Raw genomic sequence first — 18915 nt, forward strand, 5'->3', positions numbered from 1 at the left:
GAAGACCAAAACGTCGAAAAGGGCGTTTTCTGCTTTATAAATATCGATGTGATGGTAGTGCGTGGTTTAACACTAACCTATGCAAACAGCAGCACGTGACCCACCAGACAAACAATCGATTCTCCTTTGGGTTTAACGTTACTAGACAATGTTTGAAGATAGCCTTGACATCAAAAAACCCAGACAGAAGTTGGCGTTCGCTACAGGGTAAGGAAGCGGTAAAGGCAGCACCAAAGAAAACTCGATGCAAGGACGATTCTGATTTCAAAGACATAAATGTGTTGCAGAGTTTAGCTCAATTTCCTAAAACATTTACTTGGGCTTCAAGTGTGTGAAAGATGGCTTTGGTCTCCCAAATGTTGAAAACGCTTTTAATGACTGGTTTTGTTACGTTTTCATTGCTGGTGGACCTGACCATCGTATTTGCCACCGCTTACTTCGTTTGGAATTGCATCGTCCCAGCCTATCAGACTTACCGTAATGCGGTAAAGTTAGATGATATAATCGGACCTGTACGGAAACATTGGTTTTTCGGTCACAGAATAGAGGTAATGTGACAGTGGCTCCCAACCAGGGTATCATATGAAACCTTTTAGGGTGCCGCGAGCTTTCCTTTATATTTATTCTGGTAATTTTTGCTGTGGGCTTCACATCGAGAGCACAATTATTTATTATGATATTAACCTTCCATCTGGAATTACTCTACTGGCCGCGCAAATGTACAGGGCCAGCGAAATGGCCGGGCAAAAAAACGACAGAGTCCCAATTTTTTTCAAAGTGCCGAACAACGGTCGTTGGCTGATGGCCTGTGGCTGCAGGCCTGCCACACGCATTCGCAGTGCGCGCGGGCCTCGTTTCAAACATCGGACGCGCGAAAACGCGCGGCCGCTCGGCGAGGCCTGGACCCTGGACGCGCGAACGTACAGGGACACGCCAATGATGAAAAACGACGGATTTTCTCTGAAGAGTTGTGTGTCGTTGGCGTGTTGGCGTCGCACACCCGCGGTTCGCACTCGCACAAGGTGGCACATCCGGACCATATTAACCTTCCATCTGGAATTAGATATGAAGGCTGATAACGGCATTCGTGGCGGTCGCTCATTTGCACCATTGGGTGCAGTAAAATCTTCTTAAATCACGTAGGGGTGCCGTGTTGCAAACAAGGTTGGAAACCACTGTAATATGACATTTATCTAAGAGTTGTTTGATATTAACGTTTTCGTAATAAGATGTAGTTTGCTATTAACGAAATAAGTTAACAGTATAAGTTGATATTAACGTTTACAGTTCCCACACACGCACGAAGGTCTTCTTAAGAGAGTTGAAATAACGACAAGCCATCCAACAATGCTCCACTACTGGCTTGCCCCGTTTATTACAACTTTGATCGTGCACCATCCAGACACAGCGAAACCACTGCTTTCGTCTGGAGGTTTGATGTTCATTTACCGCTGTAATAAAAGGCAGTCATGTTAACGTAAACATTAATTTGATGAGCTAAAGAAGCTGTTGTGCATTGCGTTGTTCCATTTGTTTCGTCGTTAAAGATTTGGAAACGTTTGTTATGTAAACAACGTTAGAAATAGTAAAGCAATGCAACTATGAAAGGCATAAATCGACAGACGAATTAACATTACACAAATGATTCAACGCAGCCAAAAGCTGTACTGTGTACTGGTAAGTCTTGTGGTGCGTTTCACTCAACTGTCGGTGTTCGCTTTTGCAGCTCCAAAAAACGAGGGGACGTATGGGTTTTTGAGACCCTGGATTGGAGATGGTCTATTGACCAGCAATGGTGAAAAATGGCAACGCCATCGGCATCTTATCACACCTGCCTTCCATTTTAGCACTTTGAGAAGGTTTTTTATTGACATACTTGACTTATTAGTACTTCCTTCTGGAGCGAATTTAGGCAAAACCTGTTTTAGTTACGCCAAAGTTACAAACGATTGTGTGGAGGTGATGCTGGACAAATGGAAAGATGTGACAAACCGTTGTTACGACATCAGCAATGACGTCAGTCTCATGACGTTGGATACCATGTTAAAATGTGCAATGTCTGCAGAGACCAATTGCCAACATGTCAAGTAAGATCAGCTTTAAACGTTAAACATCAAATTATTTTGAAAAGCATTGAACATTTTGAGAACAATGGTTTAATGTCGGTTTCTCATATGCTCCATTAATCTACAATATATCGCACAAAAATTGTTTTAGAATGTTAAAGGTCGCATGCGTTTTTCTGTAGAAACCACCCCTTCATTCATGCTGTGAGAGATTTGACAAAAATTGTTACCACTCGATTGCAAACACCATACCTTTATCCCAATTTCTTGTTTTGGAGAAGTTCGTTGGGAAAGCAATTCAAGAAGTGCCTGGATGTTGTTCACTCGCAGGGAGATAAGGTAAATGTGTTAGGATTTTAAATAGGTTTGTAAGTTTGATGGTTGCCACACGACCTGACAATATTCTTGATACCATATTTGCAAGCATTCAGTTTTTGTGTAAAAATATTCTGTCCAAGAATAGTTTCTGATCATTGTGCTGTATTATTGGCAAAGTTAATTCGGTTTGGGGTATATCGTATGCCAAAGATATGTAAGTTGGTATATAAAAATATTCACATTTGTGTCACACACAGTTGATAAGAGACCGACGTTTGGCTTTAAAAGAACAATCCTCATATCTAAGTTCCGATTGCAATGATTTCACGATGACCGGAAAGAAAACACGTGACTTCTTAGATATACTGATTGAGGCGAAAGTAAGCAAAAAAAGTGAATTCGGATTTATGTATTTTCCAATCGCACTAATCAGAACAGTGTTGACTAAAAAGGTTTGAATATTACGATTAGGACGAACATGGGAATGGATTGTCCGACCTTGAGATTCGGGATGAGGTCAACACGTTTTTAGTGGAAGGAAATGACACCACGGCAAGTGGTAAGATTATCCGTTATCTTGTTTTCTCACTACAAGCTGGCCGAAGGGGCCCGGGCCTGAAATGAGGACGTTTATACGATCGTGTGTGCGAGTTACACTGTTCGAAGTGACATACTTATACGTTTTTAACCTATGTTGCGGAGGTCGGTAAAATTCTCAGAACCTGTGCAAACTGCAAACCGCTTGAAAACCTGAATCCCACCACTAATTTTAGGCCTTACAATGATAATACTCTATACCTCCCCCCTACGCTTTCTATTCGAATTATTTGAGTTTAAAATTTGAGTTTTAAGTTTCGAAACAACTTTAAAGTTCAACACTGGATTTAGGAATTTCTTGGGGACTTTTCAATCTTGCAAAACACCCCGATATTCAAGGAAAATGCAGGGATGAAGTTCTAACGATTCTTCAGGATCGTCACACCATTGAATCGTATTAAACATTTTTCACGATATATTTTTGTGTTAAGTTGTATGTTTTTATTAGAGTTTATAGTACATAGCAAAAAGCACCAGAGACCAACTTTTCCTTTGTACACGATGTTTTTTTTTTATTTCTATAGAAGTGATCTACCAAAATTAGTCTATCTGACAATGACTTTGAAAGAGAGTATGCGAATAAACCCACCTGTTTACTCGCTCGGGAAAAAACTGCACGAACCTATGACACTGAAAAGTAAATTGAACAAGTATTACGAGACTGTAGTACCCAAAGGATCAAATACGGCATTGAATATTTTCAGTCTTCATCGAAATAAATTGCTGTGGGATAGACCGACGGTACGCGTTTACGTGTTTAATTTTACATATTTTAACTTACAAGATGGTTTAGGTTTCTTCTTGAAACGAGAGAAAATGATTTACGCATATTTTTATTTTGCTTGTTGCAGGAATTCGATCCAGAAAGATTTACAAAGGAAAATATTGCCAAACGTTCTCCGCATGCTTATTTGCCTTTCTCTGCTGGTTCTAGGTAACGATTCGCTGTGATCACAACAAGTTGCTGCGTAACTTTTTGTTCACTACAGAAACTGTATCGGTCAAAACTTTGCCATGAACGAAATGAAGATTGCGCTTGCAAAAGTGCTTCAACGATATCGCCTGTACTTGGATGAAGATACACCCGAACCAATAATGCAACCCACCCTCACGCTACAGAGCAAAGATGGAATTTACATTAAACTAGAAAAATTATCCTCAAAATCTCATGATAATTTAAGAGATTGAATGTAAATTTAAAATTTATGCCATTCCAAATTTTTCACTTTGATGTCTGCTTCGCTGTAACTACACCATTATTCTTAGAATAAAAAATGTTATTGCTCAGTGTACGCAATTATGACATTGTCACTAATTTTATGATCTTATGCGTATTAATGACTCATAACTTAGTCTGGTAGGCACATAGGCCTTCAGATGATTGCTCACATCCAGAAATTGTGACTTCTTGTTTAGTAATTCTCTGAGCTGTTCTAACCGTTTATTGGCCGTTTAGTTGTTTCTTGCGCACGCAATACATGAAAGACTTATTTTGAATTTCAATGAAAGGCTACGATTTTCTTTTAAGTAACACAGACGCATCATACATCTCCATGAGCAACCGCAAACTTGCTAGCGATAGCGCACATGTGCTGTACAAACAACAAAGCGTTGGAGAGTTTTACCAGAAAAGTGTGGTTCCTTCCCACAAAACCCTGTTGTCGACAACCTTCGGTACACTAAGAGGAAGAGGTAATTTACGATTACAAGCAAAATATTATTGTGTTTTAACTGCAAAACACACCGAAATGGCCAAGGAGAAAACAATTATTTAAATAAATATCGACAATTGATTTTCGGGTGCTTTATTACTTGGAATAAATCGATTTGCCCCATGTAGTATGGGTAACAGCATAACTGAATAATAAATCGTTTTATTTCGCGTCGGTAACATATGAAGCGCTGCAATTTGCCTATTTATGAAGTGATGTCAAATATAAAAATATAGCTGTAGAAGAAAATATGTTTGAAGTATGGTCGTTTATCGTCTCACAATGCCAGCCACAACTAACACGTTTTCGAAAACTGTGCCAACACCTTTATATACGACACCTGAAAACCAACAGTGCGTATGACCTTTAGTGAATAAAGTTCATTCAGTCGTGTTTACCAGTCGCTTTTACAAGAAACGCTGTGGCTCGTGCCTTCCCAAAACACACAGGTCGACATCCTTCAGTACACAAACATGCGGTGATTTCTGGTAACTAAGTAAAATATTAATCATGGTTTGATTGCAATGCATGGCAGTGGAAAAGTTTCTACAGCACAAAAATCTTTTCATATCAGAAAGGAATTATATTGATGACCCGAGGTCTTTACGTCCTGAAGTAAAGTTTAAAGACCTCGCCGATCCTGTAACAGAACAAAGGCCAGATATGGAGCTGTCAGATTTTCACACAACTGCACTCGTTTTCTACAAAAGATTACCTTTATTTAAAACACTGTCCAAGAAGTAAACCGAATACAAATATACTCTTTGATCTCAGTATGGACATAATCGTGCAAGCTTTCATGATCACCAATCTATTTTTAAAGCTCTCCATACTGAGAGCTGATTGGTTAATAATGTCACGTGATATCACGAACCGCTCGAAGTAATATAATACAAGAACATAAGTGTGATGTGACTTAAGCATAGGAGAACATTTTATGTGGCAAACAGGATGTTGAATTAATCACTTTACTCGAGAATATTCGATGGCTAAATCATTTGGGTCACATTATGGGATTATGCAGTACATGTGCAAAGCTGCACGCAAAACATTACGCAATTCAAGCACTGGTTTCTGTGACGTATGTTACAAATACTTCCCTCCAGATTTACAGGTGATGAATATAACATCAGCTGTAGGCGATTGAAAAGTTGGTTAATGCGATTGAGCGAATAAAATGCACATTTAAAGTAACAACGAAATTTTGTTGCGTTTGATGGTAATCAATATTGTACAGTTTGATACAGACATTACAAAATGAAAGGCGAACAATGCAATTTGCCAACTTGTGAGACCATGCTGCGAGAAATTGGCCAGTCAGAAGTTACGTGCTTCATCAAACCGAAACAGCCCTAAGTTTTTTAAAAAGTTTGTTACTTCTTTTTCAAGAATTAAAAATTAGAACCATGTTTTTGTTTGCGGTAGCTTATTGATAGACCGCTGATGTGTACGTGTTTTTTGAAAGGGCGGTATTTCTTTGCAAAGTTACCCACTGTGAAAGCAACCTGAAAAAAAGCCGTTTCAAAACCAATGATTGAATATCCGGAAATCCTCAATTTAGCGAAAAAACGATTGGGTATATCCATGTGAACAAATAGGATATTAGCATCAATTACACATGGTATTTTGAAAAGAACCCTGCAGTTAAACTATGCATAATATATCATAAGGGTTCTGTTGGCGATTTGGGATGATAAGTTTGGCCCGGAGGCGCACTTGGTAACAATTTGCTTACATTAGTGTTTTTACTAAATTTATTTTACAGATTTTCTTGGTTCATGACGCCAAAAATGCATTTTAGCCCCAAGCCTCAAGCATTTAAGGGTCAAGGACCATACACTTTAAAGTAAGGTTCATCTAAGAACTCCATGCCTATCCTAAACGCTACCTATTGCGGCATACGTTGCCCTGTTTTTTGTTTCCCTGTTTTTGACTTGAATTGCCCGGGAATTTGTCTAGACTTTACATGCAATCATGAGAGTTTCGACATTTAATGTATGAGAGTTTTGACATTTAAACTTGAGCAAGAGTGTGTTGTCGTTTAGGCTTGAGGCAACTTTTGACTTTTAAACTACAACTCTTTCAAGTAGTTTAGATGATAGTTTTCAAAGAGAGACACAACTAAATGTTGAATTTGTGATGATAAGATTGGTGAATGAGAGCAGCACACTGTTTCATCCCGTAGGGTCTTATCAACTATTATAACTCTTTTGCGCATATAATAAGATTGGCTAAATTATGCAACATTTGTGTCATGTACTAGCGTCATTTTAGCGTAAAAATGAGATCAGCCAAAAATAGATGGTCGATATGTCAAGTATTCGACTTAGTAAATATTGCCAAAGGAATTAAGTTGGGAGACAAAAAGAAACAGAACAGTGAAGCAAAAGAGGCCACAGCTTTAATGCGTATGACAAATTATCTAAATTTGTCTGCTCTATATTGTTTAATGTAGCCTACTTCGCTGTCGTTTTAGAGAACAAATTCGAAGAAAATGGAAAATGATTCCCGAAATTTTTGTATTCCTTCCACACGGCGAATATGTAATATTGACAATTGTTGCAGGTATATTGGTTTCGTTTTGTTGTTATTATGCAGATGCGACCACACACCAAATATAACAGAGTGATTGTGTTTATCATAAAATCCATCATGGCTCGATTAATTAAAAAGAGTTTTTAAAAAAATAATGATTGAACACTCGGATATCCCGTATTAGCGCGTATAACTAACGTTACACGTTCAATGATTCCACAGAGTAAAATATATAGTTTTTGAAACAAGCTCAGCAGTAAAGCTAACTCAAGTTACAATGCGGTTGTTGTTGTTGTTCATGAGCCTTCTAGGTACATGTTATGTTGAATAAAGAGGAAAAAAGTAAAAGAAAATTAGATGACGCACTTTTACCATAACTTTAAAGTTGTAATTTTTATTTTTTTTAATAAGACCTGTAGCATAACCAACTGATATAATGCGTGTGTTGTTGGCGTTCTTGGGCCTAGTGGGTGCATGTTTGGCCCAATGGGGTACACAGTACGAAGGCGGTAGGGCCGGAATGGTTCATTTGTTTGAATGGAATTGGGACACAATTGCTGATGAATGCGAAACCTTTCTCGGACCGAACAAGTTTGCTGGAGTCCAGGTAACGTGGGGTTGGCGCTGGGTAACGTAAACTCTGGCGAAAAAAATATTTGGTGTAGAACATTCCTTAAAATCGATAAAAGACGGAAAGTAAAAGTATTAGGAATATTGACAAGAACGATTCTGATGAATATTTATACATACAATTGATTGTCGATGGTAAATAGATGGATCTGATCAAACAAATACAAATATCAAACATATACAAAGTTTTATTGAATACTGTTATTTAACATTTTCACATAAAAATATATAAAATACGCACAATTTGTATGTGTTTATAATAAATTTACTGATATTGGCCCAAACGGATTCTAACCGGAGAACCTTTAGATATGGCTTTATCGATCCTTATGAAACTCTCATTATATTTTGTTCGTTATAGTTGTAATCTGTCGCAAAATTCAAATGATTTATTTCAAAAAGACCTTTATTATCCGCCAGGTGTCGCCCCCGAGTGAAAATCGTATTGTGGGTGGTCAGTGGTGGGAAAGATACCAACCAGTATCATACAAACTTGAAACCAGATCTGGCAACAGAGCAGCATTCGCGTGAGTTAATATACCCCCAAAAATCACTTGGGACATTATAGCTGGATCAACGTATTCTGTGGATGATTGAATTCAATTTCCTTCAGTTTTGGGTCGTTTTTAAGCAAAGTCAAAGCAGGAAAATGAAATCGTGCAGTGCTAAGACATCCTCCTGTCCCTTTTTGGTTTAACCTTTTTGTGATTTTGTTTTGCTTGCTCACAAACAACATTCACGTTAATATTCTGTTTGTTTCTAAAATGAGCTGACAATGATAATCGAGTTGTTGAGATGTCCTGCGGGCCAGACGAAAACGGTTCCACGTTGTGACAACTTTGCTGTCATTGTTAATTAATCGAGTTTGATACAAAACTTGGTAACATAGTTTGTAGTGGCAATCAACAATGTAACCCACTTTGACTAAGCAAATGCTGTTGATTCCAAAAGCAGTTTTTTCGCCTCAACAGTATCACAAAAATCACGCAGAACAAATCGTACTAATCTAAGTTTCGAAACAAACTTACGATAAAACTTGTAAAGCTTGAAAGTTCTAATCACAAACAAAGACAGAAACAAAATATTTTTGACCTATATGTTTTTGTTTTCAGGAACATGGTGAGACGTTGTAATGCCGTGGGAGTCAGAATCTACGCTGATGTCGTCATCAATCACATGTGCAGAGCAACTGCAGGATCAGGTGAGTTTGTTTGTTACGTGGTCTTTAGGGGAGAGGAACATATCACGTTGACATTGTACTTACTGTGACCATGGCAACAAACACGTCCCTAACTTTGCAGAATAAAATGAACTCTTATGACAAAATAACTCATTCTATTTCAGTGCTTTCTATTTTACATTTTAGAGAAGCGTAGTTTTTATTAGTATTTCCAGCAGCGAATACAATCTAAGTACCAGATCAATCCATATTCCGTGATTTACTTCACGATTATGGTTTGATTTGTAACGTGGGTTGTATTTGCGGCTCCGACGTGGAAATTCTAATCCCAACTACATACCGATAACGTCTGTATGCAACGGCATATTCTCGCACACAAGTTTCACATGTCGACGTCTGTTGAGCAGGCAATGGAACCGGTGGGTCGTATTACAACGCGGCTAAAGAAGACTTCCCGGCCGTTCCCTACTCCTCGTTAGACTTCAACGACCGAAGATGCCAAACTACCACTGGAAACATTGTTAATTACGCCGATGCCACACAGGTGAGTGCAACACGCACTAAGATTGTTTGCTGGTCAATGAAATGTTAGGGATTTCTAGTAAATCCTAACTATAAAGTTTAATAGTTTGTGAGAGCATTGGTAGATATTAATTGTAAGTTTTCAAATCGTAAAATTTGTAGAATCGATCAACAAAAATATGAATAAGCATGGAGACAATAATATGAGTTGCAGACTATGGTGCACACTTTTTCGACTAATACAGTGTAATCATTGGTGTTACTATGATACAAACTCACCAACATCGTGTTGAAACAGGTGAGGAACTGCAGACTGGAAGCCTTGCTCGATTTAGACCAAGGGAAAAGTTACGTCAGAGGTAAATCACGTGCGTTGTGTTCTGGTTTAACAGGAAAACCCATGCGAAATAGCAGCAAAAATGATTGTAGTGCACCTGGGTCGGCTGTTTTGCAATCATGCTAGCCAGAAAAATAGTTTTGAAATAGAATATATGTGTAAAATATATGCTGAGACACCCAAGGAAGTACTATTCCTAAACAGAAAATTCGCACATGGAAAAAAAAATTAGTTGATGTAAATTTTGTTTCCAGGAAAAATTGTTGGCTTTATGAACGATCTGATTAGCTTGGGCGTGGCCGGGTTCCGTGTGGACGCATGCAAACACATGTGGCCCGGTGACCTTGAGGTGATCTTCGGAAGTGTTAATGACGTAAAGTGGGGAGGTAGACCCTTTATATTCCAGGAAGTCATCGACCAAGGAGGTAAAGTCATTTCACCGAGTCACCACAAACTCGTTTCAACTTTTGTGTAAAAAACAAAAAAGGAGCATAGGGAATGAATTTCTACTGAAGTAAATTTGAACATAGTTATTCGTTTCACAAGCTCTTTATGAGACTTCAACAAGGAGTACAAATTTGTAAATATATCCAACTGGCGCTGTTTTTGTCAAATAACTAAAAAGACACAAAGATTTATTGTTATTAAATTGTTATAAAACAGGAGAGCCCATCAAGGCGTCCCAGTACTTTAAAATCGGTCGTGTCACGGAGTTTAAATACGGAATCAACCTTCACAAAAACTTAAACAAAATTCAGGTAAGTCCTTTCTCCTAAAATACGCGCATACTTGGTACACAGCATCAGTGTGCTTGGAGATATGAACTGAGTTTGTTGTCATGGTAATGTGAATGTGTGTGATTGGACGAAAACCAGGGTGTGTCTGTGGGCAAGGTCAACAAACAAACAGATTTAAAGACCTACATAAGCAACTTGTAGGTTATAATTTCGTTGGGTTCAATGCACTAATATCGTTAGATTTTTAAATTACGTTTGATTGTTGGCACAAGACACTGTAGTGCTCCTGAGCTCCACATTTTCAAAAAATTTTTCGTGATCAATGTTAATCACTGGATACCAAATAGACACACGTGCACCATTATAACTTAGGATAACATTTAAGTGAAAAAAATAATGTACGACCACGCCAATATTGTCCAATACAGAAGTTTTAGGTTTTGTCTTAACAATTGCCAACGTTTGATATTTTCTATAGTACCTCCATAATTTCGGTGAAGCGTGGGCGATGATGCCTAGCGGGAAAGCGGTTGTCTTCCTCAATAACCATGACAACCAGAGAGGACACGGAGGCGGTGGCCAAATAATCACATTCAAAGATGCCTACAGTAAAATTTTGCACGACCTTAATACATTACAAATCTCCCGCTCTACGTCTGATGTTTTATTTTGATATTGGCTTATACCACACAACAGTAAAGTGCAGTCATTTGAAATTAACTAACCTGGGGTTGATGCAGATTTGAAAATCTTCACTGCTTTCATGATGGCTTGGCCTTATGGAGTCCCTCGAATTATGTCCAGTTACTACTTCGCGTAAGTTTAATTTAGTTGATTTCCTGTATAGCAAAATCGTGTGCCTTGTTCAGCTGCAAACAAATGTCATTGAAAATATTCGTAAGGCTGTGTTAATCACAAACACTACAAGGAAGTGCGCCGATTAGGAATGTACAAATCATGCGACGTTTTGGAGTATTAAGGGCAAACATTCTGTTTATTAATTTCTTTGCCATATGCTTACTTCCAAATGTTGTCCATAATTTATTATAGTGTTTAGAATCATGACTAACTTTATTTCCACCAGCAATCGTAATGTGGGTCCTCCCCCTAAACAGAGAAGCATAACCGCCGACGGTTTGTGTGGAAATGGTTGGGTTTGCGAACACAGGTGGAGACAGATCAAGAACATGGCTGCTTTCGCCGCTGCTGCAGAAGGTGAAAGCAACAGCGTAAAGTAACGAGATTTGTCAAACAAAGCCGGAAATTTTTTTTAAAAATCGGGAGAATTCTTTCTATTAAGAAAAGAGTCAACTCAAGTTTTGAGAAGTTTAACTATTACGAAGGGTGGAGAAGCAAAAACTGTGATTTAGAAAACAATTAATTACATCGGCATAGTGTAAGATTTGTCATTGGCTTGCTATTTAATTATTTCCGTTGCCGGCGTACACTGTCTTGTTCACTCTCATGTTTCTTTTAGCCACATTGTGAAACCAGCCACTGTATTTGGAGTATCTTCAAATACGCTCAAATAACCACAGCGATAAAAATTATATTTGCAGGACAGTCGGTAAACAACTGGTGGACGGACAACAACAACCAGATTGCTTTCTCTCGTGGCAACAAAGCGTTCCTCGCTGTCAACAAGGCAGGTTTCGATATGAACGTGATCCTACAGACTGGGTTGCCGCCAGGCGATTATTGCAACGTCAACGCTGGTGATTTCGTCAGTAACGTCTGCACAGGTCCGGATAAAATAATCTTTTGACGACGAATTTCTACTAAAGGAAAACCTTTTTATTTATGCAAATGAAAATCTTTTTGCCACAAAAGAAAACCTAAAATTGGTACAGTTTTAATGTTTTATTTGCAACTTTTAGTTAACACACTCTGAGGCTGTGGGACAAAATATTTCGTTCTATTGTACAATAAGCATTTATCTTGACTTTCAGGTCCTTGCGTTAGTGTGGGTTTGGATGGTAGAGCCGACATTGCTATCGCGCCCTCGGATAATCCAGTCACTGCTCTCCATGTGAACGCACCTTGCAACGTTCCAACTGGTAGCTGCTTGGCATCAGAACAAAATGCATTTTCCTTTTATATTCGATTATAAGAACTAAATCCTAAACTGTTTACTTCCAAACACACTTGGTTTTCAGTTTACTCAAACAAACGCCAGTTCATTTTTGGACTAAAACAACCTAAATATGTTAAAATGAGAATGAGTCGTTTTTAGAAGCAAAATGAAATTATGCTCAGGAACTTGCTCTGGTTGCGCCAACTGCACTCAGAAGTACGATTGTGGTCACGTTGGGATCGATAAAACTAAATGTGAAAGCCAAGGATGTCTTTGGTGTCCCGTGGCCAGTGGTAATGACCCTTGGTGTATCGTAAGAACGACCTCTAGCGGTAGTTCGAGTGGTTCTCCAAGCTGCACGGTGAATGTGAGTACACAAGAAAGAAAGACGATTGAATGATAAAAATAGATATTGAAGATCGTGTACATTCAAAAAAGTGTGATTATTGCATGAAGGGTTTTCATTATTATAACGAAATATTGTCTTATCGTACCTTCTGACATGGTATATTAGTCTTAACGCAAAACTGTTAATTTCAGGATTCCTCTAAGCAAGACTGTGGATTCTTCGGAATTGACAAGTACAACTGCGAAACCGAGGGATGTTGTTGGGCGCAATCGTTTATCGGTGGCATCCCCTGGTGCTTCTACCCAGTATAGAAATCCTATAGTTTTGGTTTCGTATCAAAACATGATTCGGCCCATATAATAAATCATCTGCATATCAAAGCTTTGAATGTATATTTTCAGGGAGCAGATATTTAGAAACAACGCTTTTAATATACGGTAGTTTTTTATACGTCACCATAAACAAATCAAACCAAATGCTATAGACTACTCGCTTTGCAAGAAACAGTTTTTGGTTATATAAACTTGATCCTTATGTGTACGTGATGGATGAGGTGCGTGGTTTGAATAAGTCGTAATAAAATTGCTCTTGCTTTTGAAAAAAACCTGAGCTGTTGACACTAATATTTTTCTTGATATAATGTACAACAACATACCCTGTCGTAAGAGCTTTTTTATGTTCACACAATCCACAGAACAAAGGCGATTGACGATTCAACAAACATAATCGAACTAGGTTAGTGTTGTTAACAAACACAATCGTTTCACAACAGACAAAATGCTCTGTAAACAAATTACGCGAATGTATTTTTGAAGACATGCGCTCAAACAGGAACTACAACAAAACAGCTGATGAATAAACGCATAAAAATGTTTTTCATTTACACATTGAAATTTTGCTTAGGATTATTGATAAATAAAATTACGTGACATTATTACACCATCGCATTCTTTGAACAAATACTGTAGCACGAAGCAATAAAGTAAACGTTTATTGCACGAATACTCAAACCTTGCAGCTCAAAATATTTACTTTTGAAAGCAACTGCTGGTGGACTTACAAAAAACAAAAAAAGGATTTCCGACGACAAGTTACTTTAGCAATGTGTACACTTTTCACATTTAACATTATACAACGGTTACAAACCCCATGTATGAAGCACACAGTTATTACACATAAGGACTTGGTAACGCTTTCTTCCACAACATCAGTAACTTTTCAAACAACATATTGGGGAAGTATAATTATGAAACATTATTCATATTTGCTTACATCAATAAATCGTTCCGTTGGTAAATAAATCTTCGGTAGGTTACTTATTATTTGAAATTGTCAGAAAATTTGATCGATGATAAATTGCCTAAGTACACTACGTGTGGAAATAATTTATTCCTCTTTCTGTTTGACATGAACTAAACTGGGATAGTTGACGAAGTCCATGCCGTTACGTAGAAGATACACAGCCATCATAAACGTAGCCCCTGCCCACAATAAAATATAACTGAGCTGTTCCATGAATCCAGAGGCTGGGATTAGAGCGAATATGACGAAGAGAGAGAAGGCAAGATAAGTGAGGAACATTATCATGGGTCTTCGCCGTTGTTGTGCTGGAGGGAATGGGGATTGGTGATTATCCGAATCTCCAACCACGAAGTTCCCGAGCAGGAGGTCAATGGAGTCCTTCATGTAACCATACGTAGTGTTGTTATAACCGCACAATCGATTTTATTGAACAACAATGACATTGCTTGAGAGCATAAAATTTCTATAACCACACTACACAGACTGTTGTGCTTTCTGTAGTTTACGTAAGTACGTCAGTAGGAGTTTCTACAGAATTAAGAACACAAATAACGAAATCAGAATAGAAATACAGCGAAAGTGCAAACGGAACGTGTAATTTTTTTTATGACCACTACGAACATTTAAGATGCCCAAAATATTTTGGTTTGGCCAAATATTTTTTCAAGGTATTTCGATTCCTGCTAATTGTCAACATCACTATTTTGAGCATCAAACCTGTCGGAAACCATCTGCGAAGTTGTTCTTGTAATAACGAACTGCTGAGTTAACTCCGTCCCTCAGAAGGCCGAGCTTTGTCCGTTTTCCTGTTCTTGTGAAGTCGGTTTTGAGGGCGCCAGTCCCAGCATATTGATGCGAGCAGAAATCTGCATTGTCTGCCCAAATCTGCTTCAACAGATTGTCAAGGTCGGCCTGTGACAAAAAAATGTGTTCAGAACGATACATTGCGGGAAGTTTATCACTAGGCCTAGTTTCTAAATTTTCTGAACTTAAACAACAAAGTATTTAAAAAAAACGAAAGTCAATGTAGTTAGGGGTGCAAGAATTTTGTCACTGTGGTTTATTATCACAAAACCAAGTCTATCCCTTGAGAACATGCCTCAGAATGAATGACTTAAAGATAATTGGATATTATAGTGACCTCTTGTTCAATTGTTTGCCCTGGTGGGAAAATTCCCAGCTGTGTGAGTTGTTTTGTAAGAGACCTCCTGGCAATGAGCGATTGAACGACATTTGTTCGATCCAAGCAGTCAAGACAGTTTGTTCGAAACACTCCGGATTGCTTCATAAATACTGAACCATCACGATCCTAGAAAGTAAATATTGGTCCACGTCACAGAGCACCACAGAGACTTCAAAATACAAAAATCGTATGTTTAAGTGCAAATTTAGTACATAGACTAAAAATTGGTGAAATATTTGGTCTTAGGTTGCTAAAGCACATAATGGTTTGGAAGTGAAGTACATCACATGACAAATATTGCAACCTGAAAAATAAATCAAGGAACATAACTAACGGTTTTGTAGATCTTTAATATGAACAGAATAGCCAATACAGTGCTCGAAAACTTCATGTAAACGTTTCGATTGTTTCTACAACCATTATCAATACAACTTCATTTGTATTGATAATGGTTGTAGAAACAGTCGAAACGTTTACATGAAGGTTTTGAGCACTGTATTGGCTATTCTGTTCATATTAAAAATAAATCAATTTTGACAGCTGGGTTATTTCATTTATTTCCACACTTCCATTACATTTCTGTTGCAAATAAGAACTATTGTTGTAACATCAACAAACCTGCATAAAATATCCAAACTGGTCTTGATCCAAAGCTATTCGGTCCATTAAAATACTTAATCTGTCCCAACGACTCATTCCACACTCATGGTGAAAGTCAAATGCTTCATAAGTAATGTCCTGACATTTCGCTTCATTCAGAGTATTGAGAAAGGCACGGGCAAGTTCTAATTCACTTCCCTTGTGATTTACCAGATTGATCGCAACCTTCATCAAATACACAGTGTTGAAGTAAATACAACATGGGTATGGATTTATACAAAATTGCTAGTGGTTAAGGAAAAACTATAAAGTTTTTGACGTTATATCGAGCATAAAGTGTAATCCTGTAAGCCTTTCGTGTTTACCTGTTTCCCGTACATCACTATTTGTGAATCAAAATGCTGATTGAAACCTTTCAAATGCTTGCCTCTATCTTCAGCCAGATGGAGAGAGGGTTTATATCTGTACAAAGCTTCGTTAATCCACAAGATGGTTTGAAAATGTTGGTAAAAAAGGAAAAGTTTACCTTAAATTAGGTTTTTGTGTCCACACGAGCGGAATAGATCCTCTTGTTTGGACGATTGAACAGATGTGTCGAGCGTAAATCAACACTTGTTCCGTCTCAACAAAGTTAGCAGCCTCACCATCGCTGTCAAGACCCCTGACAAAATATCTAGTCCCCGCTCGGAGGGTGCTTCGGCGTGAAATTAGAGCAAGGTCAAATGTTCGACCTTGGACAAAGCATGATGTGATTGAGATGAAGCCGTGCATTATGGGAAGAGTGAATTGTTCTAATTCTGGACGTTCAACAAAGTCATGAAGTGCATGTCTGTTCCAAAGGAACCTGAAAAATGTATAAAAATACAAATTTGCATTGAGTGAATACACCTTTTCCCATTTTTGGGTCAATTGGTCAATTTTTTTTTATTTATTTCTGTTAAATTTCTGTACACGTATTATTTAGAGACTAGAGGGTAATTTAGTTACTAGGCATATATATACATCCATGATCCATTACATTTTGAAAATATATAGTCTGTACAGAATACATACATACCTGCCATCAGCCCTGCCACACAGGGGTTCCTTATGAAATCCAGTATCAGCGGAGGCAAGCCTTTGCATAGAATGTGTTATATCGAAACTGGTGCAGAAGTAGAAACTATCAGTGGCAAGAGCAAACTCCAACATTTCTAAGTATGTTCGGTTGTCTGATGTCTGCAAACACCAAACGCAATACAATAAATTAAGCGTGTTATGCATTAATAATGGTAAACCTGGAAAGAGGCTGCATGCCAAAATATTATATATATATATTATATAATTGCATGCAACCTAGATGAAAGAAGTGTGTTTGATAAACTGTGGGTTCAGAGTAGCTTAAATCAGTCAAATGTGGCCTAAATTAACAAGCTCCGATTAATGAAGACCAGCTCTGATGCATCAAGTTATGCATGCCCTTTCCAAATCAATAGCCCTGCTTGGTAGTTGGTATCCCCTACTCTGTGCCATCAATTTATTTGCAGAATCTTTTCGTGTTTCATTTGCTTCAACCCACAATGAACCTTACATTTCCACATGTTCAGTGGGAAAAAGGTATGTAGCGTGTATATGCGATTTTCATAACTCTAACATAGCATGGGCTTGATTTAAAAGCCAAGATTAATCCTGGCAGATTTAAATTTGTTCTTTAACAGATTTTTTCGACACAGAAATCTTACCTGAGATTCATTGAGGTTCAATAATGATTTTCTGAATGGAATGACTTCAGTCTGAGTGACTTTCCATACTGTATGACCGAGGATGTCACCGACACGTTGACGTCCAGTGATAACAATTAAATAAGGACCACCAACCAATCGAATAATTCCAAATATCCCATAGATCAACTGAAAACAGATAGAACAATGTATTATTATCAAAGAATACCATGCAATCATGTTTATTTCAATTTCTTATAAGTAACAATTGCTACAGCACAGTCACTGAAAATCAAGGATAACTATATACCTTTTACAAATGATAAGCTGTCTATAAACCAGATTATAAAGTTTGTTTTTTGCATGGAGGATTTCATTTCGGCGACGTTAATTGCGCGGACAAACGCAATGTTTTATCGTATGTTAATGCATAAACTCATTAATATTGGGCAGATTATCAGTAATTTTTCGCACAACATTTTTTTCCAATCTGGTCCACAAATACCACTAAAAAAATTAAAACACTACCATGTTAACACTACAGAATAACAACCTAAAAACACATCTGATATATAAAACAAAACTGTTTTTCACACAAGTTACCTTGCTTTCCGCTAACGATGGTGGTATGTCCTCCCTGTTGGACCGAAGGTTGATTTCAAAGTTTATTCGATCCAAGACCAACACATCCCTGGAGCCAGCATTAAGCGACTCGACGTAAAACGAATCGTTTGTGATGTGAAGTCTTAGGTTGTCGTAAACGACAGCCATTGCATACAACTCGTTACTTTGTATATATTTTCAAATAAGTGAAAGTTGGTGCTGGTCTAATACCACCACGAAGTCAATTAATCGCATGACCAAATTAATTACTTTTACGGAACGGAAGAGTGCACAAGGTATTCATTTTCCCAAAACTAAAGTCACATATTCGCTCGAAATTAATTTTGAAATTGTTTTTTTAAGTTGACGTGCTTATATTTATGCGAAACACAAATATAACAAGGATAATTGATAAAGCAATATTTTACTTTTTTTTCAACACCTTTTTTTTGCGCCGGATTTTCATTCAA

At 37.8% G+C, this 18915-nt stretch overlaps 3 protein-coding genes across 3 annotated transcripts; 2 read left to right on the forward strand and 1 right to left on the reverse strand.

Annotated features, from left to right (window-relative positions):
* Window positions 1-338: 338 nt before the first annotated feature.
* On the forward strand, window positions 339-4169 carry LOC145890464 (cytochrome P450 4F4-like). The gene is made up of 11 exons (XM_082981546.1): window positions 339-548; window positions 1288-1432; window positions 1727-1859; window positions 1929-2087; window positions 2249-2405; window positions 2642-2764; window positions 2856-2943; window positions 3273-3375; window positions 3506-3722; window positions 3833-3915; window positions 3971-4169. Exons 1-11 carry the CDS (start codon window positions 339-341, stop codon window positions 4167-4169), a joined length of 1617 nt encoding a protein of 538 aa, XP_082837672.1.
* A 3495-nt stretch (window positions 4170-7664) lies between these two features.
* LOC145890474 (alpha-amylase B-like) lies at window positions 7665-13368 on the forward strand. Its single transcript, XM_082981556.1, has 14 exons — window positions 7665-7835; window positions 8279-8385; window positions 8971-9059; window positions 9446-9582; window positions 9859-9919; window positions 10152-10322; window positions 10561-10655; window positions 11113-11242; window positions 11375-11450; window positions 11719-11849; window positions 12194-12376; window positions 12584-12681; window positions 12884-13075; window positions 13249-13368. Exons 1-14 carry the CDS (start codon window positions 7665-7667, stop codon window positions 13366-13368), a joined length of 1761 nt encoding a protein of 586 aa, XP_082837682.1.
* A 353-nt stretch (window positions 13369-13721) lies between these two features.
* On the reverse strand, window positions 13722-18693 carry LOC145917861 (phosphatidylinositol-3-phosphatase SAC1-like). Its single transcript, XM_083003157.1, has 9 exons — window positions 18446-18693; window positions 17864-18031; window positions 17200-17360; window positions 16669-16986; window positions 16508-16604; window positions 16161-16367; window positions 15501-15668; window positions 15077-15271; window positions 13722-14737 (listed from the first exon to the last, which is right to left on the reverse strand). Exons 1-9 carry the CDS (start codon window positions 18611-18613, stop codon window positions 14444-14446), a joined length of 1776 nt encoding a protein of 591 aa, XP_082859283.1. The 5' UTR covers window positions 18614-18693; the 3' UTR covers window positions 13722-14443.
* Between the last annotated feature and the right edge of the window lie 222 nt (window positions 18694-18915).

Source organism: Ascidia mentula, chromosome 1, assembly GCF_947561715.1.
Source record: "Ascidia mentula chromosome 1, kaAscMent1.1, whole genome shotgun sequence".
NCBI lineage: Eukaryota > Metazoa > Chordata > Ascidiacea > Phlebobranchia > Ascidiidae > Ascidia > Ascidia mentula.